General features: G+C 38.5%; 1 protein-coding gene across 2 annotated transcripts in view; it reads right to left on the bottom strand.

Moving 5' to 3' along the window:
* VAV3 (vav guanine nucleotide exchange factor 3) overlaps positions 1-20,596 on the bottom strand; it is a 147,837-nt gene that overhangs the window by 39,058 nt on the left and 88,183 nt on the right. For both annotated transcript variants that reach the window (XM_071436089.1, XM_071436090.1), the window contains exons 18-19: positions 13,265-13,287; positions 10,237-10,282 (exon numbers count right to left, since the gene is read on the bottom strand). In XM_071436089.1, coding sequence (XP_071292190.1) covers positions 10,237-10,282; positions 13,265-13,287 — 69 coding nt within the window. The remainder of the gene's footprint in view (positions 1-10,236; positions 10,283-13,264; positions 13,288-20,596) is intronic.

Raw genomic sequence — 20,596 nt, 5'->3', positions numbered from 1 at the left:
CATCACTTGATCTTTGTTGCAAAATCAAGACATTATTGGTAAATTATCATAGGCAATAAAGATGGGTATCAAGTTTAGTCCCTGTCAAGACATCAATGCTGCCATAATAACCACACTGCATCTTACATATTTTTGCTTCTTTCCTTCCCTGTCAAGAAACCCTCACATATCTGCACAATAGTGAAGGTTCCCCTTCCATTTTCCGTTTCCAGTCTGAATGTGGCTTATATCCTCCAGCAAAGTATGAGATTTGTTAAGACAGAAACCATACCCAAAAGCAATAAATTCTATGGGTTGATATCCCAGGTAAGTCAGGCTGACTTATCTCACTTATCTCCTCACTGCAGCTGCCACCCATGACCAGTTTGCTATTGCCTTACTGAAGTTATTTAGCCTGTGACTGGGTGATCCATAGATTCAAAAGAAAGGCAGTAAGGGGACACCTTAGTGGGAAAAAATGCCACACCTTGTGGTAATAGCCTGTAGTTATATCAAAGAATCACCAGAGATCAAACTGACACCAGCAGAACACCCAGACTTGGTTCTTTCTCCCAAAATACTGCCCTGACAAAGAATACACCTCAGACACTTAAGAGCATTGGCTCTTTGAGCTTAGTTGGTCCTTCAGTGTTTCTCAGGTGCCTGAGCCTTGTGCAGAGCAACACACAATTACAGGGTTTAAATCAATACCTCCAGAAAAGGACAAATAACAAAACTGGCATACAATGCACAGGAGCAGTCAGAGCTTTAAGTCCCTATCATTAAGCCTCATACTCTTTTCCTTTTCAGCCTTTCTTGTCCCCATGATAAAGCAAAAAAGGGGAGGGTGAAAATTATAGGGCAACATGTAGGGTCTTCTGTAAAGAAGAAATAAAGAAAAAAATGCTGAAGATATACCAGCATTAAGTGAATTCCAGAGTACTAAAATGATCCCTGCCAGTCACAAGAAGACTGCTACTGCCAGAAATGTAATGTTGTTCTGGAAGGAAAGCTGTGATCTATACATGCAGCTCTTGTTGAACCATATTTCATGCTATTTGTTGCTGTCAAACCCAATTAAGGAAAAAGTTCAAGAAGAGTAAACATCACACTTTATTGTCAAACTACAAGACAGTGCCTCATGCTGCCCCCTCTCCACATGCCCCATTCCAAACAGGCTGGTTAAAGAATAACCTCTACGGTTAAGGGACTGAGGCACCTTTTCAAGGTATCAGATAATGAAGTTACTTTTTAATTCCCTGTTGCACACTTAAGCTTAAGAAACACAAGTTCTAAGAAGAGCAAGACTGAACATGTCTTCTATTTATTTGCAGGTCAGCAAGAGCAACAATGAGGGCTCAACTCCAAGTTCTTTCACTTAATGCCTAAGCACCTTACCTTTTTTCCTGGATAAACCACATCTAAGGATTAAAACAACCAAATAAATAGATTCTACCTAAAAATCATCAGATCAGGTCTTATAATGTCACTACTTGAACATACTAAGTACCGAATAAATTCAAACATTACATCGCCGAGCCACTAATTATGATCTGCAAGCTATTTCTTAAAACAAGTCAGTACCATAAAAATAAGTGGTTATATGTGAGAAACTCTGTTGTAATCAGTAGATGTCTCAACACAAATATCTGACAGCTGTACAAGACAGACTGGTAAAGCCTACTATAGAAACAGAATTTACAAGTATATGGATAATATAAAGACTACAGTCAGGGACATTGTTTAGATTTCTTTAAAGCAGACAATGAAGTAGGATTATATATTAATGTGGATTAGCAAATTAATTTTAACAGGACTCACAATGAGGCTATCTTCCAGTTTACATGATATAAGAGGAAAATTTTCCCCCCCTGCCCCCAATAAATAAACAACAACAGGACAGGACAAAAAAGGCTGGAACAACAGTATTTTTTTCAAATAGAAGGCAGTGTCCAGAAGAGTCACCTAAAGGAATCTGTGCTTGGCCCTTCCTTGTTCAAAAACTTAATAAGCATTATTAAAATGGTAGTAAGTGGATTAAGTCTTAGAAAAGGTGCAAAAGTGTTTCTTTAAAAAGAACACTACTTGCAAAGGATTGAAGGAAGATTTCATGAACAACAGGATTCAAAATCAGAGAATAACTCTGGCTGGAAGGATCTTTGGAGGCCACTTGGTCACACCTTCATGAAAGACTTAAAGTAACATATGGATTGAATACTGAGACACAATGATGGAGTGTGAAACAGGTATCATCACAGAGACGACAGATCTCAGAATAATTGCCAAGTATTTTTTACAATCAGTTCTTCAATATCATAATCGGATTCTGCTCCGTACCAACTCTTAAGAAATTTCTTGTGGCAGACATAGAACTAGAAAGACTGACAACTCTTGGACCTAGAAGCCCACAAACAAGCAAACAGGACGGTCAGACATACAGAAGAGCTTCTGTATCAGCACAATGAGGCACACAGTAGCTCTTCAGGCTGGAGAACACATGACTGGAGGGGATGTGACAGACCACTCATGAGTGGCATAATAGCAACCAGGGAAAAAGTATTCATTATTTCCTTATTTATTAATCTTTTTCTTGAGCCAAAAATATACAGGAGTCAAAGCAATAGGTAGCAGGTTAAAAGCAAACAAAAAGATGTGCTTTATTCACACAACTAATTATGAGAGTGACAGTTAAAGGATGTTGCAAAGATTTTAGATTGGTTAAAAAAGTGCTAATGAAAATAGATGGAAGGATGGAATATATAGAAGGAAAATTAAGAGCTAAGGAACAAATACACAAGGTAAGGAGGGAGGTACCACAGCACCTTACCCCAAAATTCCATCCTTCAGCATCCATTTAATTGGCTGCTGTTGGAGGGCTGCTGTTGGAGCTAGCTTGGCCTGCAGCCTAGCTCAGCCTCATTGTTCCCTTCTCTGGCAATCTCAAAGTGGTGAGCAGATTAAAAACTGCTGAAAAGCAGCATCAGTTCCTCAGGCTCTTGCCTCTGGCCTCTCCTACCAAGCTTTAAAACCTTCCTCAGGCAAAAGGCAGAGGCAGTTCTGGGAGCTTCTCTTGTGTGAATTTTCAGCAGTCTTTTTTTCTCCCATGGGATGGCTGCTTTCAATTTTACAATGTTTCCCAAATTCTTTGTGTGAGAATTACTTTGAAGTAGTGATCAAATACTGATTTAGTTAAATGAGTGAGCCACAAAAAAAGAAACCATATGCTTTAGAGTACTGTTAAAATTCAGTTACTTTTGACTATTTTTAATCATTCATTGCCTTATTATCTTTGTTTTGCCTTCTGAGAATTACAACACCCTGAAGATTAAAATCAGATATGAAACTAGATGGGTAAATGCAATAGTCCTGAAGATGAATAAGAGATTTGTAAGTCCCAATAAATTTTACCAAATACCAAGCAATTCACTTCCATTTGCCAAGGTAAGTAAAGGCAAATTTGGGCCACACAGCACAGGTCTCTTCCTTTTTTTTTAAATAGTGCTGCACTGCACTACTTTTGTATGTGTTTAAAACACAAAACAGTGTATTTTTTTGTTTTACTGATCATACTTGTATGCCCATTTTGTCCACCTCTACTTGACCTTTTCTTTTTTTCTTCCTGACAACTTCCATGCAGTTATCTCTGAACAGTGATGTTTTCCTTAAATAGTTGATGCTGAGTGTTTTTATGCAGAAAAGGAGAAAGATACTGAAAGATTTTTAATCCATCTCAGCTTAAAAGTTATGTTAGTATATGGCTAAGTATGTATTGAATACCATTACTTCTCTAAGAGAAAAATGAAATATTAATTGCTTAAGATATAGAGACAGTCCAAAAAACACATCCAGTAAGACAAAAGAGTTTAAATCTCTCAACTAAGAACTAATCTTGCAATCCAACCCGACAAGGATGAAAGAGTTTGACAAAATAAATACATTTCACCCTTTGGCATCTGGGTCTTCTGATGTTTAATTAAAAGAAAAGGCTAAAGGCTATGTTCTTCTCTGAATGTTAGCTCACTGCTGAGATGCCAAGGGGACAGCACCTTTCAAATACCTCTCCCCAACAGGAATATAAAAATAATTTTAATTTAAAATAAAACAACCCAAATAAAAATCATTAAACTGCATTTGAAATGCTTCATTGGAAGACAAAACTCTGCTTCACCTTCCAGAAACATATTAGTGGAAAATTTCTTGGTGCAAAACATTAGACATGTCCTTTCTTGTAACACAACAAAGATGAATTCATTATTTTGTGAAGCGCTGCAGAGGAAAGAGAAAAAAAAAAAGCAAAGATCTTAAATGTAATACATATTTTTAATAAATATGTGAGATAAATTAATTTGATCTCACAAATTAGGCTACACAATTCAATGTGTCTCTGAATTCACAACCATTGAGGCCCAGCTGCAAGAACCTGAGAGAATGTGGGACCACAAAGAAATTCACTGACTCTGGTCTCAAACACCAACCCCCATCCCAGCCACTTGATGTAAAACATGCTCAAACATGTCTATCAATACCAAGAGATGGTCAGGCTAGAGCTGCAATCCAAGTCCCTCAGAGAGCTCCAGGATTCCACACCGTGTCAGTGAGCAGCAGCACATCCCTCCTGCCAAGGAGTGCTCTCCTTGCAGCAAGTGTGCTCCCAGCTGCCCCCCAAAACCCATTCTGACCCGCAATTCCTCTGCTCCACAAAGATTCCTAGAGACATGTATTGGATACAATAGAGGCACCTTGAACAAAGTGCTTAGATGCTGTGTAAAAAAGGAAGAAGTATCCCAAGCTGAATAAAACCCAGCCAAAAGTTAAACATGTGTCATGTAGATGTAAAATCAAACCTTGTTCTGTAGCTTGCTTAAAACATTAGCATGCAGAGAAGTCCTAAGTTACTCCGTAAATCTAATGCTCCACAAACATTATAAAAGACCTCAAACTTTGTCAAACAACTATTTCTTCACTAGAGAAAGTTTTGTGAAACATTTCTCTTTGCTCCAGTATTCCTCCTGGCTTTCCTCAATTTAATTTACAGTCACACTCATTTTGTCCAGCCATTAAAACACATCACGTTCCATGCAAACAGTATCTAAAGCTGGAAAGAATGCCATATGTATATTCTAGTTTTTGAGGGATTGCTATTCATTTCTACATTTTATTTACAGGAAACGTAATTAAATAACAGTATTACATGTATATGAGAAACACCAATCAAGGGATTTCTTGAGTCTATACAGGGATTCCTTTACCAAAGCAAAAAGATGCTACTTGGTCTAATTCATCCTGATGAAGACAATCCTAATAAGGAGATACTATCAATGACATCAGTCAACTCCTCATGATATACAGGGGGCTTATTTAATGCTTTTTTTGGTAGACCTTTTTCGACGGCTTAAAACCAAGATAAATTCTTGCTCTCAACACTGATATTGATGGCCAGTTAGTTAATACTGGGCCACCAAAACCACAGCCAGACTCCCAGGTAGCTGCTGCCACTGTACAAGTTGAGAAATAAATTCCTGAATGCCTGTTTTCAGCACTGGGCTTCATGCTGCAGAACATTATCTTTTCTCATCCATGAAACTGGCTATTCTCTATACTGGGCTGAATGAGAAAACAACAGTCAATCAGGACTACTAAGGATGTGCCTGGATAGCTCAATGAAACAAGAAAATGGGTGACATGCTTCAAATTCTTAGTTAAAGGGTAGCTTTATCTATGACAACTGCATACTTGCCAAAGAATTATCTGCTGGTTGGGAAATCCCAGCATTTGAGTTTGAGCCAGATTTTGCTTTTGGCTGGGCATACGCTTGGAGTAGCACTGAAATGGAAATCAGAGTTAGACTTGCATATCACAGAGCACACTGCCTAAGAATTTGTGCAAATATCTCAGTCTAGCATGCTTCATTCTTAACAAAAGAAAATTTAAACTGCCAATATGACACTACCCCTAATTTTTACTCCAAAGACAGGATGCAAACACTACCACACTACACAAACCCCCAAACATTGTTTCACTGCTTAGTAATCACACACAACATAGTTAAAAGATTCCAAAATCCAACTTCAACAAAATATGAAGCACAGAGTAGCTTATTTCCCACTACATCTAATGAAATAAATGTAGCTCCAGTATTGTACTTCTCCCTACACAGACTATTAAACACAGCAACAGTTGTTGCTGCTTGTTTAATGCATATACTTCAGGCCCTAAAACCAGCGACTCTCTTCAGATCCCAAGGGGTTTTTAATAATCTGTGTAAAACCAATATCAGAGGATTCACAAAGCAAGTATGGACCAGACACTAACCAGAAATAATACCTCTTTTTAAAATTATTATTTCAACTTCGAATTTGTGGGCTGAAAGATACACTTTCCCAAGCTATTGCACTGTATACATGACTTGCTAGTATTGTTTCCCTGCATCCCAAAAAAGTTTGGGATATTTTACTTATATTTGGGATATTTTACTCAAATATTTTACTTTCTGTGAGGGGAAAAATATTGGTTGTGGCCCTCTGTTCAGAACTGAAGCTTTCTAATCTTTATTCCTTGCTTATAAAGAAATCAGTTGTTTAAGAAGTCAGAACATGCTCAGCAGTGATCTTTCACAGATCAGATTTTGAGTTTAATCTACAATGAATCTTGACTATAAGGCTTCAAGTATTCTATTTTTACCAAGTTTATCCTTCGGATATGAAATATACTTTCACACTTCTAGAGATTAAAATTCCAATGTTTATATTAGCAGAAGTGTTTAGGGTAAAACCAGTTTCAAAAACACTAAGCTGTGAATCTATCACATTTAGACTCTTTATACCAAAAAAAGAAAGACAACAGCAAACATACACTGTACTATTTCAATAGCTAAGACAGTAATTTTTACTCATATTAAAATAAATATAAAGTTATTTCCATTAAAAACATTGGTCAGATTGCATCATCCTTCTCAAGAATTCTCACAATAATTGGTGCTTATGAATATACATATGAATGCTTCATTTGTCATTTATGCCAATGGTGTATTTTCCATGCTTAAACATATTCCCTACATGAGAATAAAATGTCATAATTATCATTTCACATGCCCATTCTATGCAAAAACTGACATCAGTCGGATCACTTATCAAATGTATTTAAGCAGAATCATGTTGTTTTACAGTCACATGCAAGCTGTAGACCAAATTTTCCCTGGATTTATAGCTGCAGGTGTATTCACCAGCTCATTTCATCGATGGCCTTTATTATCTCCTGCTTAATCGAAAGCAAGGTTATTTAAAACCTGTCCCACCAAAGTTTAGTAGATGAAGTAAATCAGGAGGCTCTCTGCAACTGGATTGCAGGCTGAAGGCCTAGTGCATAGTGTAAAGACAAAGCCCAATTTTGTAGGATTTCCAGTCTTTTCTTCACCTGTACAGTTTCTACAGTGTGTTCTTTTTGTGCACATATTTTTCTCATCACTGCTTTCATTTCATGGGAATTTCTCTGACTCATCATCCATTAATCATTTTTTCTTCTACCTTTCTTTCTTATCCAGCACAAAGCAAATCTCAAGGAGGAGACTGTCACTGTCAAAACTTTTAACCCAACTTTAAAGAAACAAAAATAAAAAAGCTATAAACTAATTTATTGCCTTTAGGGTACCTTCAGCTAAATAGGTTCCTTCATCAATAAGCTTTACCTGCAGAAAACAAGATATTTTAATCCAGAATCCTCCCATTGTTTTGTTTAGACCATCCTTCAACTTGCACTGCTTCTCATCAAATTTGAATGATTTTTCATTCTGGGCTAAGCTGGGTCAGCGAAAGTTGAATTTGACTTCAAGCATAAAAAGAGAAGCACCAATGCATTAACTTGACCATGCTATTCATCATTCTTTACTAAAACAGCCAAGACAGACATAACAGAACAATCTTGAAAAGTTACAACCCAAAATATTTGCATTTACTGCCGATATCAAACTCCATCAATATTTAGTCACTGCAGGTGCTGGTTATTGATTCACAGTAAGTGTCAGCTCCCTAGCCTGGCACCAAGCTCCAGCACCATCACAGCACTGGCTGCAGCAGCAGCAGCCAGCCAAACCTCCTAAAGACAAAGCAGTCTGGCAGCCAACCTTCTGACCACCTCTCTCAGCAAAAAGAGCATCCTGGCACGCAGACTCTTCAGAACTGTACATGTCAGTGCTCTTGGAAAGCTCTGAGGCTCAATGCAGTAATGTATGCCTGACATGCCTGATCTCTTCCAAGCACTGCCCTCTGGATGGCATCTGTCTCTCAAGGTAGTGTGCAATCTGATGAACAGTAGTACTTAGATTATGCAAAATAGATGCCAGGAGTTTACCAAAGACTTTAAAAGTTATACCCACTGAGCTACAGGAGGACACAGAATGCCTATCCTGACAAAATGGAAAACAAAAATCTCATTTCATTTGAAAACTGACAGTATGTGGTATACGTACAGAGCACATTAGTATGTAATATATTTCTCATTATTATTTATTTAAAACCTTTAAAATTTCAGAAGACATTCTGTAAGAACTCTTCTAGAGCCATGTCTCTAAGAAAGGGACTTAAAATTCATGCAAACATTCTGTATTTCTTTTGGCTTTCCAAAATATGAGGACCCAGAACTTCACTCCATAACAATATTATCCCAACAACTCAAAGAACTGTTCTGTGTAGGTAAATGGACATGGCAGGGGGCAAGCAGAACTGTATTTTAGGCATTGGCTACATACAACTTTTAAACACCTACTTAATTCAGCTATTTTTGGTGATTTCAGTGGTACTTAGTCTTCAATAAAAACTACTTTTAAAGTATCCTTGTATATAAAGACGCTGCAAATACTTCCATCAGACTTCAACAGCAAGTAAAATCACCAGCATACTCAAAAGGTTCTCAAAGCTAAATTACTTGACCTTCTATGGCTCTGTATGAGACAGCTGTGTTTAAAGGTACTGAACCTATAAGGACTATTCTGCAAGCATGCAATTACACTTCACTGCAACAGGCACCAATGAATGGGAAGAACTCAGCCTTGTTAGCAAACACTTGGAAGAAATCATCCCCTTCTGCATTATTTAATTCCTACCCTTGATGTTTTCCCCTCTGACTGTATTAATTTTCAGAGTTACAGGGTGCTCATTTTTTGCTTTTATGGCTGCAGTGGTCACAACACAGAACAATTTCTAGAATCATGGAGCAGGTTTATTTTGCTAGAGGGAACAAAGTGACGATACGTGTTCCAAAACATGTCAAAGGTACGTGAGTAAGAAAGGTGTGGTCTACTCCAGCTAGTTACAACATTTAGACTTTCCAAGCCAAGGCAGCTGCAATGCTAGTGGCACAACCAGCATTCCTACTTTTTGAAAAGTGCTTAGCTCTGCCAGGCTATAATGTGGTGTACAGAATTGCCATCCTGTTTAATGTTTAACTCCAACTATTCTTAGATGTCCACATCTAGAAATATTTAATAATCCACAGCTTACTTTTATTCCAAATAATATCTGCATAACAAATCTCCAGTAATTAAACTATACAAGAAACATAAAGGACAGAAACGTAATTACTGACACTAAAATGATACTAAAAATATCACAGAGTTACACTGAAAAACATTGAATATTTTATACAGACACATAATGGGTCTCCAGAGGAAATGGTCACCCACTTGAGTACACAACCCATAACCAAGCATTTAATTTTCTTAAGGGCTGCTGCTGCCATGATTCCACAGAAGTATCTACTATAAACTAACAGGAAAAATAAAATCAGTTTGAAGTTCAATATAAAACTGCAATTGGTTTATGCCTGTCAGAAAAGCAACTCAAACAGTTAAACACCGAACACCACTACAGTTAAGAGCTGAGAATACCCACAACGTGAAGACTTAGAACCTGAACTTTATCAGCAACTGTCTGCTATTCATCCCTTAGTTACTTCTTATAAAACTACAGAGTACAGTAGGGTGCATCATATTAACTGAAAGCCCAGAGGCATTTTGTTGTTCAAATAGAACCAGAGCTCTACTTAAAGAAAAAACAAGGGAAAAAAAATTAAGAGTTCAACCAGCTGACCTTATCTTTGAAATCACAAACAGAGCAATCGCTTTAGACCTTCTTGACTCCAGCAGTCAAGTTCTCAGCATTGTGTGCATGGCAATAGTAGTCACAATGCAACTTAACAACACAAGTTAGAGCTTTCTTACTCTTTTTATTTAATGTTTAAGAATTAAAAAGTCATGACACAAACCTGGGTCCACATGTCTAGAGCTTCTTCTAATTCCATTTGTTCGTTTCTGCAGAGCAAAAATAAGAATCAAGGATATGAATAAACATGTTTTCATGGAGGCTCACAGCAATCCTTTCATTACCACAATCTACTAGGCAAAGCTGGTTTTCTTAAGATATTTCCCCCAACCATCAACACAATTATCTTTATCTCGTTAAAAGATCACACTTTGAAAAATATTCTTAGTAATGTGGATAGCTTTTTCATATATACCATTTTTTCTGATACTAGGCTGAAAGAGCCTGAGTCCATAGAAGGTTTGTTCATACATCAGCATTTTTCGATACTGAGAACAAATGTATTTTTTAATCATTTATGAATAGGATACGGGAAAAACATGCAGTCTGGCATTATCTGCCCCAGATAACATCCACCAACACAAAAGTCAAAGCCACCTGCATTACTCATTACTTTAATATGGTAGAAACTTTCACTATTTCTACTTTAACTGAAGGTAACTACAATTCCCCCTGGAATGCTTAATCTCCTTATTTTTTAGGCACGTATTTAAATATATTTAGCAACTTGTCTGTCTCTGTAAATTTGGAGGAACCAGAGTTGTATGAAATCAGAAACTCTCTGACAAGATTCAAACTATTTCAATTTATTTTCTATATTTTATACACTAAGACATTTACTATGGATCCCTGGAAATTTCAATGTGCAATAATGCATATCTGCAAACCACTCATCTGCTTTAGCAAACTTGTTTTATCTGGTAACTTGCATGATGATTCATGCATTTATTTATTTATTTAATCAAACCAAGTAGAGAAAGGCACATTGCATAACAAAGGGAACAATTAGGTTGCTCTGATTTACTCGCCGTTGATATAAGCTGATGCAGGACACACACCAAGGCAAGCCAGAAAGCAGTAACCTGAGGCATAACCCAATTACCAAACCCTGTAGCAGACAAGCAAAATCAAAAGCTTGTTTTGAAAATGGCTTTCAAACTCTCAAGTCGTTGGACGTATTCTCTTTGTACCCCAGAAGTCTAATTAAATAAAGGATACAAGTTTTGCTTTATCTGTAGTAGATAGAATAAAAACTTAAAGCTGATACCACAATGAAGATAATAGTACTAGATAAAAGCAAAACGCTCAGTTATCTCTTCTATTGTTTTTTATAGATGGAAGCCATGTTATGATATGGACTGATGCAGATTGGTGAGCAACCGCAGATTTGCACAAGAAAGGGAAAGGGAGAGAGAGAAATGCTTAATTGAAATAAAAACAACAGAGGGACTGTGACAACTCAAGTCATATACACCAAAGGACTGGCTGGAAAATTGTTTCAAGGAAATAGTTCTTGAGCTGTATAAAAACGAGCTCAATACCCTTAAACATGATAAATTACCAGTAGATACTTTACTGGCATAAAACCTAAATCTATGTTTTTCAAAATGACAGTTCCTCATCCATGCTTAAGTTTTCTTCTGCACAGAGAGAATGAAAGCAGGCACCTAAATAGGAGTCTTGGTAAAAATTAATGTAATCCTGATGTCTTGGATCAACTCAACAGGCAATAGCAAATCAATAGCTCCAGAAAGGTGGTCTTAGTTTTCCTAACTAGAAAAAAAACAGTAGACCTATTTTTTCATCCAGACACAGTATGGTCACCACAATTAGCTTTAGGAAGCCTGGCAGTCTTGTCTACTAAACCCAGTAGATGATCTGCTCACAGCTCTCCAGCCATGCCTGCCAGTTGCAGGACTGGAAAGGCATCAGGCAAATGGACCACACGGTGATTCCCAAAGTTTAGAGTGCCCTTACTCAGCACATCTGCCAAGGCAGAGACATGACAGACTGGGCAGGACCTGGCCACAGGCATGGCTGAGGACGCAGTGAGGAGAGCAGGCACAGGCAGGGCACGGGCAGGGGCTGGGCACAGGCAGGGCACGGGCAGGGGCTGGGCACAGGCAGGGCACAGGCAGCATACCCCTCTCCTCTGCCAGAGCTCCCCTGTCACCACACAATTCCCCTGCAGGATCCCAGGAGCAGGAGCCCACCTGGGGCGCACATGCCAGGAGCTCACCAGAGGGTGCAGAGCTGCCCTCACCCAGCCCCACTGCTGTCTGGGGTTACAGTGACGCCCAAACAGCTCAAACATCAGAGAGCACAGCCATGGTCAGCCCTGCAAACAGATACCCCTGCACCAGCCATGTCAGCAATAACATCCTCCCATTACCCCTATCTGCAACAGCATCAAACACAGCCATGCTTACAGAGAGCAGCAACATTTATACTCACATGCTGCTCACAACTGTCATGGCATTTAAGCAATTACCATCAACACCTGATCTAAAATACATGCTAGAAGCTATAATGCTCTCAAGTCTGAAGTGCTGCCTCTATTTTGTCAGATGGGACAGACAAAACAATGCAGAGGTCCCAGGAGCTGGCGAAAAAATAACCCCGGGTGGCCTGCAGCCTTCCTAGGCTGACAGCAAGCCACACTATGTGCATCACAGCAGCTCCTCTGTTCAGGTCCCATTTTAACATCTCTCCAGATTACATAAACTCCATACCACAGGATACCTCTACAAACATAGCCTTTTCACATGAAGAGGGAAGCACTGCCCTGCCAATCCTTCATCATCCTAGAGTTCTCTGGCACGGCAGAGGAAAAAAAAAAGAATACTTTTAACTCTATAGCCAGATTTCGTCTAGGAACAGTAAGGATCTAACCACCAGTTGTGAAGCAATGTATGTTTTCTTACCTGTAGCTTAAAAAAGCATCTCCACCCTTTCAGTGCTCTCAGCACTGTCATTTTGCTGCAAGTTTAATTCGCATTTGGAGCAGAAGACATTTGTATTTAATCATGAATACCTTGTTGCTTAGACGACTTCTACAGCACTCTAAACAAATCTGTTTGCAAACCCAGAAGAAAAACATACCTTCTCCATCAGCATGTACACAGAGTAATAAGGAGCTCTTATGTCACCAACAAAACAAACATCACATGCAAAAGAAAATGAATCCTTACCTCATGTTTCACGTTTCCGTGTTCTGAAACATAAGTAAAAATTGGCATTATTGTTGATTGCAAATTGTGCACTTTTTACAGAGCAATCTCAGCCTGTGCTGCGTGTGTACCAGAAAACCCTGCTGCCTCCTTTGCCACCTGATCCGTGCAGCTGCCCCAGAGCCCGGGCGCGCCAGGTGCTGTTGTGCAAACCCCGCCGCGCTCGCGCCGCTCATTGGCCCTGCTGGGCTGCGCCCATGGCCGGGCTGGCTCCGGCTGCAGGGCACCTGCACGCTCCAGCAGCGGCACGGCAGGCCGGGACACCGCCCCTGACAAGCCCTGAGAACACTGCAAAAATGCTGCATAAATACTGCCTCGTTGGGAACTCAAAGCTACAGTTGATTGCAAGTCGAGTTCACGCCTTTTTTTTTTTCTCCTGTCTTTTCACAGTGTGACAAGGTGTATCAAGGTTAAATGTATACCTTTAGCTTCAAAGTGTTCTATGTTTCATGTTCAATACAGCATTGCATTAGTATACCAGAGACTGACACCACTGCTGTTTTATTTGCTTTTACTATAAATTTTATGGTACTACGTAAAAATTAGGGAAAAAGTCCTGAGGGACATCAGAAAGACTGAATAAAGCCAGTAACACTTCAGTACATACATACCACCACACATCACAAAAGGCACAAAAGAGGATATTTTTCTACATGTCCTTTGAATGTCTAATCTGAGAGCAGGTATTTGGGTGCACTCGAGATGTTGGGTTGGTGCCTTACCAAAGCACACACAGCTGTATTTGCCTGTGTCTGCCTCTCACAGTACACAGACTGCTGAGGCCCAGCACAAGCTGCACATTCCTGGTCTCTGTGCACTTCAGGACAGTGGAAAACTTTTACTGCACTAACTTCTGAACAGGAAGGCATGCCCACAGTAAAACAAATAATAAACTTTAACTTTTGTTCCACAAAGAAAGGTTCCACGAGGCAGTGAGTGTGGGAAAGCAGAAGCCCTGGCGTGCCAGGGCCGAGCCCGCGGCTGCGCGCTGGGTTGGGCGGGCATAGCCCCGCAGCGCTGGCACCGCTGCGCGCACGTACGCCCGCAGTGCCGCGCCAACCAGAGCTCCTCTGGCATTGTCACCTTTCCAGAGGGATCCCTTCGCATTTCTAGAGTGAGCAAAGAGAGGAAAAATAAGCTTGCCCAGAGGAGGAGATGCACGTAGTCTGTTGAGGTTTTCTAAGCAGCCTGAGGGAATTAGTTGCCCAAGTGCTGCTGAAATTCATTAAATTTTGGTGTCTTACAATCTGACACTCCTTTCAGAATTTTTGCCAAAATCCAAATAAAATCTCCCCTTTTGAATGTTTATCTCAGCACTATGAATGACTTGCAATGAAGGCAAATTATACAGGTAAGTAGTTGCAAAGGAGGCCAAAACATCTATCCCGGACTTACAGGTTTTCTTTCTTCTCTATATTCTAAAGACTTACATTAATTTCAGCAGGCCATTTATCAAAAAGTTGAAATGGCAATGTTGTTCTATCCTCCAATGGGAATGAATGAATCTGATTTTTAAACATTGCCATTGAATATTATTTTTACCTCTAGAAAATATCCCCAATCCAACTAGATGAACAAATTCCATCTGGTGATCATGGCATCCCAAAGGTTTTTATAATAAATAACTAGGAAATTCAGTGATTAACTTTAAATAACTGAATAACTGAGTTCAAGAAATCACTACATAAGAAGATAACAAATACTCCTGATCATTCATGTAAAATAAATTTCATTAAAAGGGAAGTGAGAGATTTGGATTAAAAGAAAACCAACACTGATGGACCAAAAGGCCATTTGTGGCTTCACTGTTAACACTTCAGGAATAGAAAACAATATCCAGTGTCTGTATTTCCACCTAAAAGCCTATTCAAAAAATTAAGACTTGTTATTTCATTGCAGTTTAAATAGGCCTGTGTTTCAGAATATTCTGTATTGAAATATTTGTATCATGTCCTCATGAAAGACCTGTTTTCCAAACATTACACAAGTACAAGATCAAGAAAACCTTCGTTTCTATTTTTAGGAGGGGAAAAAAAAAAGTAGTGCCTGAGGATATCTACCAGCAGATATTTTACACATGACAACTTGAATTAAAGTTTCTGCTCAGCACCAGTGTGCCAATGAAATCATTGAGTTCTCAGTTCTGACAGTCAATTAATGCCATAGTTCAGTACAGTTTTGGGGTTTTTCTTGTTTATTCACTGAGGCCACATTACCATTGGGTCACATTTTGATAACTATATTTTACTACAGAAGCAAGAGGAGCAGCAGCTGGTCCCAGTAAGTGAGGGAACAGAGCTCAGAAAACGGGAGTAAGCTGTTCTTCAGGGATGCAACAGAGCAGCTGGATCTACATGCTAACTAAACAGAGTGTAAATAAAAAGTATATGCAATAAACTGCTCACCTTTCTATTTTAAAACAAAACTCAAAATATTTAAAATGCAGGAGCTATAAACTAAATCCCTTGGAAGGAGCTGTGGGACTATATGTTCCTTTCCAGTAATTTAGCCAGTCATTACTCAATCAGAACAAAATTAGAAATGTGACCCAGATGTACCACACTATAGGACCCTAAAAAATATCAAGTGCTCTAACTGGCTTTTGTTCAGGTTGAGCAAGAATCATTATTTAAGCTATACAGCTCAACCTCTGTTGCAGTTTTTAAAAAAGTGGTATAACTCCAATGAACTTTGTGAGATTTGAGCATTTACTTGTCAATTCTGTTGACACAAGAGGTTTGGAGGGGAGCCAGCAACTTTGCAACTATTGATTAAGTCAGCAAAAATGTAAATAGTGAAAGCTGCTGGTTTCTTTTGAGATGTCAAGACCACAGACTTTTCATGAATAATCTCTAATGTGCTGTAGCAAGCAATTAGGACATGAACAGCATGGACTGTATCACTGGGCATGCACATTACTGTATGAAAGCAATTCTAAACTTAACCCATTCATATGCCAACATTGTCTTTTAATTCATCTCACAGCTGACGAAACTTCTTTTCCATTGAAAGAAATATAAAACCTTTCCAAAAGAAATTATCCAAATGAGAAAGAAATCGTGCATAAATTAAGTAAGATTTACTATAAAAATGACCAGCTAATGTTTTTCTAATCTATTTATGACCTGATGAGACACGCCTTTAACATTCCCTGGGAAAAGCAATAAAAAGAAGAAAATTCTGTGGGTTTGGCACTATATTTAAAATATTCAAAACACTTTCTGATTCTAGAATCATTGGCGGTTTCTCTAATTGAAATATTCAATAGTCAGTAGAACCAGCAAGCATTTGCCTGAAAATACTTAATTCAACATAATTTGACGGACTTGGAAAAACTCCAGTCTGGAAATAAAAATGAATTGTTCCTTCTGCTGGTTTAGACTAGGAAACAGACGAGTTCTTCAGTGTGTTCTGGGCAGAGTGATACTGTCCTATCAATCCTATGAGGCCTCTGAAGAAATTGCAAGTGACACAGAACAGACTGTACAATGGAAGTGGGAACAACAAGGGATACAGCTTCTCCCTTTGGCTGGTAAAGGTGTGTCTTACTCATTCTTGCTTACCCAAGGCCCCAGTCTAAAGCATTCCCAGACACAAACCCTTCCAGCCAGTGGGAGAGCATCACCAGAGGAGTCAAATTGCTCTGTGGCCATGAAATGAGACTCAGGAATGCAGCTGAAAAGGCAGAAGATGTAACAAGGGAGAGGAGATGCCCTCCTAGTCAGCAGAGGAAAGAACACCACGTATGTCTTTATAAATGGCCTGTGACAGAAGTATGTCCATCCATTTTCTAATCCTTGTGTTTAAGGATTTCATACAGTCTTGTTGAAGACTCAAAGGAGTTCATCAGAACATTAGCAAGGATTCCAAACCACAGAAAAATTAAGTGATAAGGCAGAAAAGTAAAATACATGAAAAATGTAGAGGACTATTTGAAGATGTGAAGAACAGCGTTTTAGGGAGGGGAAAAAACTTAAATCAATAATGACAGAAACAAGCACAGAAGACTTCAACCAGCACTGCTAATTTAGAACGGCAAGGGCAGGAACAGCAACCAAAAAAACCCTAGGGCTAAATGCAAACATTTTGTTCTGTTTATTAATTCAACTGATTAACTCTGCATCTTTTATCACTAAAATTTCTACAATGTGCTGAACTGGCCTTCTTTGAAGCAAAACATCTGAAGAACTGGCATATGCTTGTGTATAAAGCATAGTATGAGAACACAGCAATTCATCTTCAGATTTTGTCAATGTTTCTCTCATAAGTGTATCATCTAAATCTGACACTTAATTTTGTCATTCAAAAGGTTTCATCTATCTTTGGATGTGTATCTTTTGAATTTTCTCAAAGTGCAACTTGGAATGAAATTTAAAAAGATTTAATCCACTCAGGAAAGTTCTAAGCATCATTTCAGAAAGGCTGGCAAAAACATCTGCTCATGGTCTATAAAGGAAACAGAACCTTAAACGTTACAAAACCAGAAAATGCTGAGGAAAATTCAAAAGCCTTTAAGAAACCTAATGGCATATTCCCACTGCAGTGCTTTGAATTCTGATGACCTTTTTTCAAATAAGCCTCTAGAAGTACAAGAGGTTTACAGAATAGGAATGAAAAATATTTGAATAATAGAAAAAATTACACTTAGAGAAAGATAATTTAAAAAATGAAACTGTTCCATATAGAGAATACACTATTAAGAAGTCAAAATAATTTATCATAGAGAAGCAGTCAGTCAAGACTTCTCACAAAAGCCTGAAGTCACATGTTCACAGAGAACTCACTATTCTAACACTCTGAATTGCAGTGGGACATTTCCAAAAAGGGAAATGCAAAAGCATTAGCAAGATGTAAAAACTCTTCAAACACCAAAAAAGGAAGGAAGAAAGTTTAACAGGATCAATCAAGAAGCATCATTCCTGGACATTGTCTACCACACAGAGGATTCGCACTTTGCTGTGAAGCATCTGGAATGGCACTGGCAGAATGACAGAACACCAGACTAAACAGAAAATACATCTATCTACACACATATATATCTATATAGATATTCCATGTCTGTGGCCATAACTAATACCACATGACTGGGGAATAATAATGTCCAGTTTCCCAAAAGGATCAATCAGTTTCATGTACATTATACCTTGTGGAAAAGGCTGTAATAGTCCCCTAGAAAAAAATGTGGGGAGAAAAAAACCAAACCAACACAACAACCCAAACATAGCAATACAATAAGTGTTCCAGGCATTTTGCTGCTGTACAAGCCTTTGCTCATTCCCCACAGGAGCTGCAAATGACACTGCTAAAAAATACTATATTTATCATAAATTAATTTCTCTAAATATTTCAAAAGAAAAGTATTCAAAATTAAAAACATGTTAGATTGTAGTGCCTACAGAGCATACTTCTTCCACATAGTGCAGTGAAGATGTTGAATTTTACACTATATCTTTATGTCTGCATGCCTTTAATGACATTTCATAGCTTAGCATGACAGATAATTTATGGGAGACCTCATTTCTCAGTATAGCTTTGGAATAGTTAAAGGAACAGCTCCAAAAAAACCTTGAAGTTGCACTAATCAATATTTTAGAGATTTTTTTATCGTCTCATCCCTTTCAGGCCCACATAGGGAAGCAGGAACTGGTAAAGCTCCTCCTTAAACCATTCCTTGGTCTGTGCACATTTTGAATAGCCAGCACTGCTCAATCAACACTTCTTTCTTCAAAAAGGCAAATAAAGAGTAAAAGTGGAAAGCAGAGGAGAAAAACCTGAGGATGTCCTTTCCTACTCATTGGCCTAAGTCCCTTAATCAGGTGGAGGGATGACACATTTTCAGCCAGGTAAGCAAAACCCCTTGTTCTTTCCATGCTCACTGTTTGTTAAAGGAAGGGGAGGTACAGCAAGAGCTGCACGTCAGAGCTGGATTTTGCAGCTCTGATCACAGAGCAGACTAAGGAAAGACACAGCTCAGCACCTCCTGTCCTTCTGCCTCAGGAGCAGGTAGGAGATACACAACTGCCCTGTCTTGTATGAGAGCTGCAGCAATCACAGAGTCTTTGCACAGAAGAAAAAACAGACTGAGAAGAAAAAGTGAAGACTGAAGAGAGGACAGGGGGCTGAACATCTGGATGTAACCAAAACACATAACACAAAAAAGGATCTTAGCAATCCAGTTGCTTGCAATTTCAGTACAGTATAATTCTACTAACATCAGGAAGATGATTTAAAGTAAAATTCAAAACACCATTCTGCTTATTTCAATTTTTAAAATTATAATTTATTCCACTAAAAAGGAGGAATGTTACCATTTGTTGTTACCATTATTTTGTCCTCTCTACAGCATTGCTTAAGTATGCAGGAACATTAAAAGAAATCAGACCTTTTCTTGTCTAGGCATTTATGGTCATTCTTACTGATGCATGTTGCACCATATGTGTCCACAGATATTTACAGAGGAACAGAAAGACAAGCTCCTGCCTCCTGGGGTGCCAGCTATCCAATTAAAATATAAATACAGAAGTGATTAAAAGAAAAGGAGCAAGACAACAAAAAAAAATGGAAGTAGGGGTGGTTTGTACCACAGAAGACAGTTCTTTTGGAAAGAACAGTATGTGTTTGTTTTTCCACTCAATTAATTTCAAGTAACTGCTTTAAAACATTCAATTTTTAAGATAATGTTAAATATTTACTTTCCTTAGAATATCTGCAGGAGGTTATGTGAAAAGTCTGTGTTCCAAAAAGGGTTTCAGTCACAAATACTGTGACTGCTTGTATGGTTTTTAGATCTACAAAAAGATGATTTGTAAAGAGTTCAGACTTGGAGGATAGCATGGAAGACTTGTAACACAGCAAAGCAGCTGAGAAAAAAAAGTTTACTGACTCCAGCAAAATTCAGGGCCTGCCATCCTGTTGATTTCACGGAAGACTGGGACAGGTAATTAGCACAGAGAGCCAAAAGCCAAGTAGAAGTCATACACACAGGAGCAATGACAGAAACAAGCTTATACAAAGTTGAAAGGAACAAGCTAGAGTCAAAATTCGGAAACAGCAGCTTAATAAAGAGCAGTGCATGAAGTCATCACATAATTCAAAAGTGGGAGAGAGAATATCTCTGCAACAGCATTTTACAAAGATTGTAGATACTAATGTCAAAAAGAAAAAAACCCAAGGGAAGAGGTTGCATTAGCTTATGTGAAGTATGTGAGACATAAGAAACTTGACAAATTATGATAAAATAATTCTGAAAAGGAACGCAAAGGTTTTAAAGAAGTGAGAATGATACATGACTAG

The sequence above is a fragment of the Agelaius tricolor genome, unplaced genomic scaffold (genome assembly GCF_023055355.1).
Source record: "Agelaius tricolor isolate 1412-34295 unplaced genomic scaffold, bAgeTri1.0.p SCAF_11, whole genome shotgun sequence".
In the NCBI taxonomy this organism is placed as follows: domain Eukaryota; kingdom Metazoa; phylum Chordata; class Aves; order Passeriformes; family Icteridae; genus Agelaius; species Agelaius tricolor.
The sequence above is the reverse complement of the archived record's forward strand: the minus strand, read 5'-3'. Positions and strand labels throughout refer to the sequence as shown.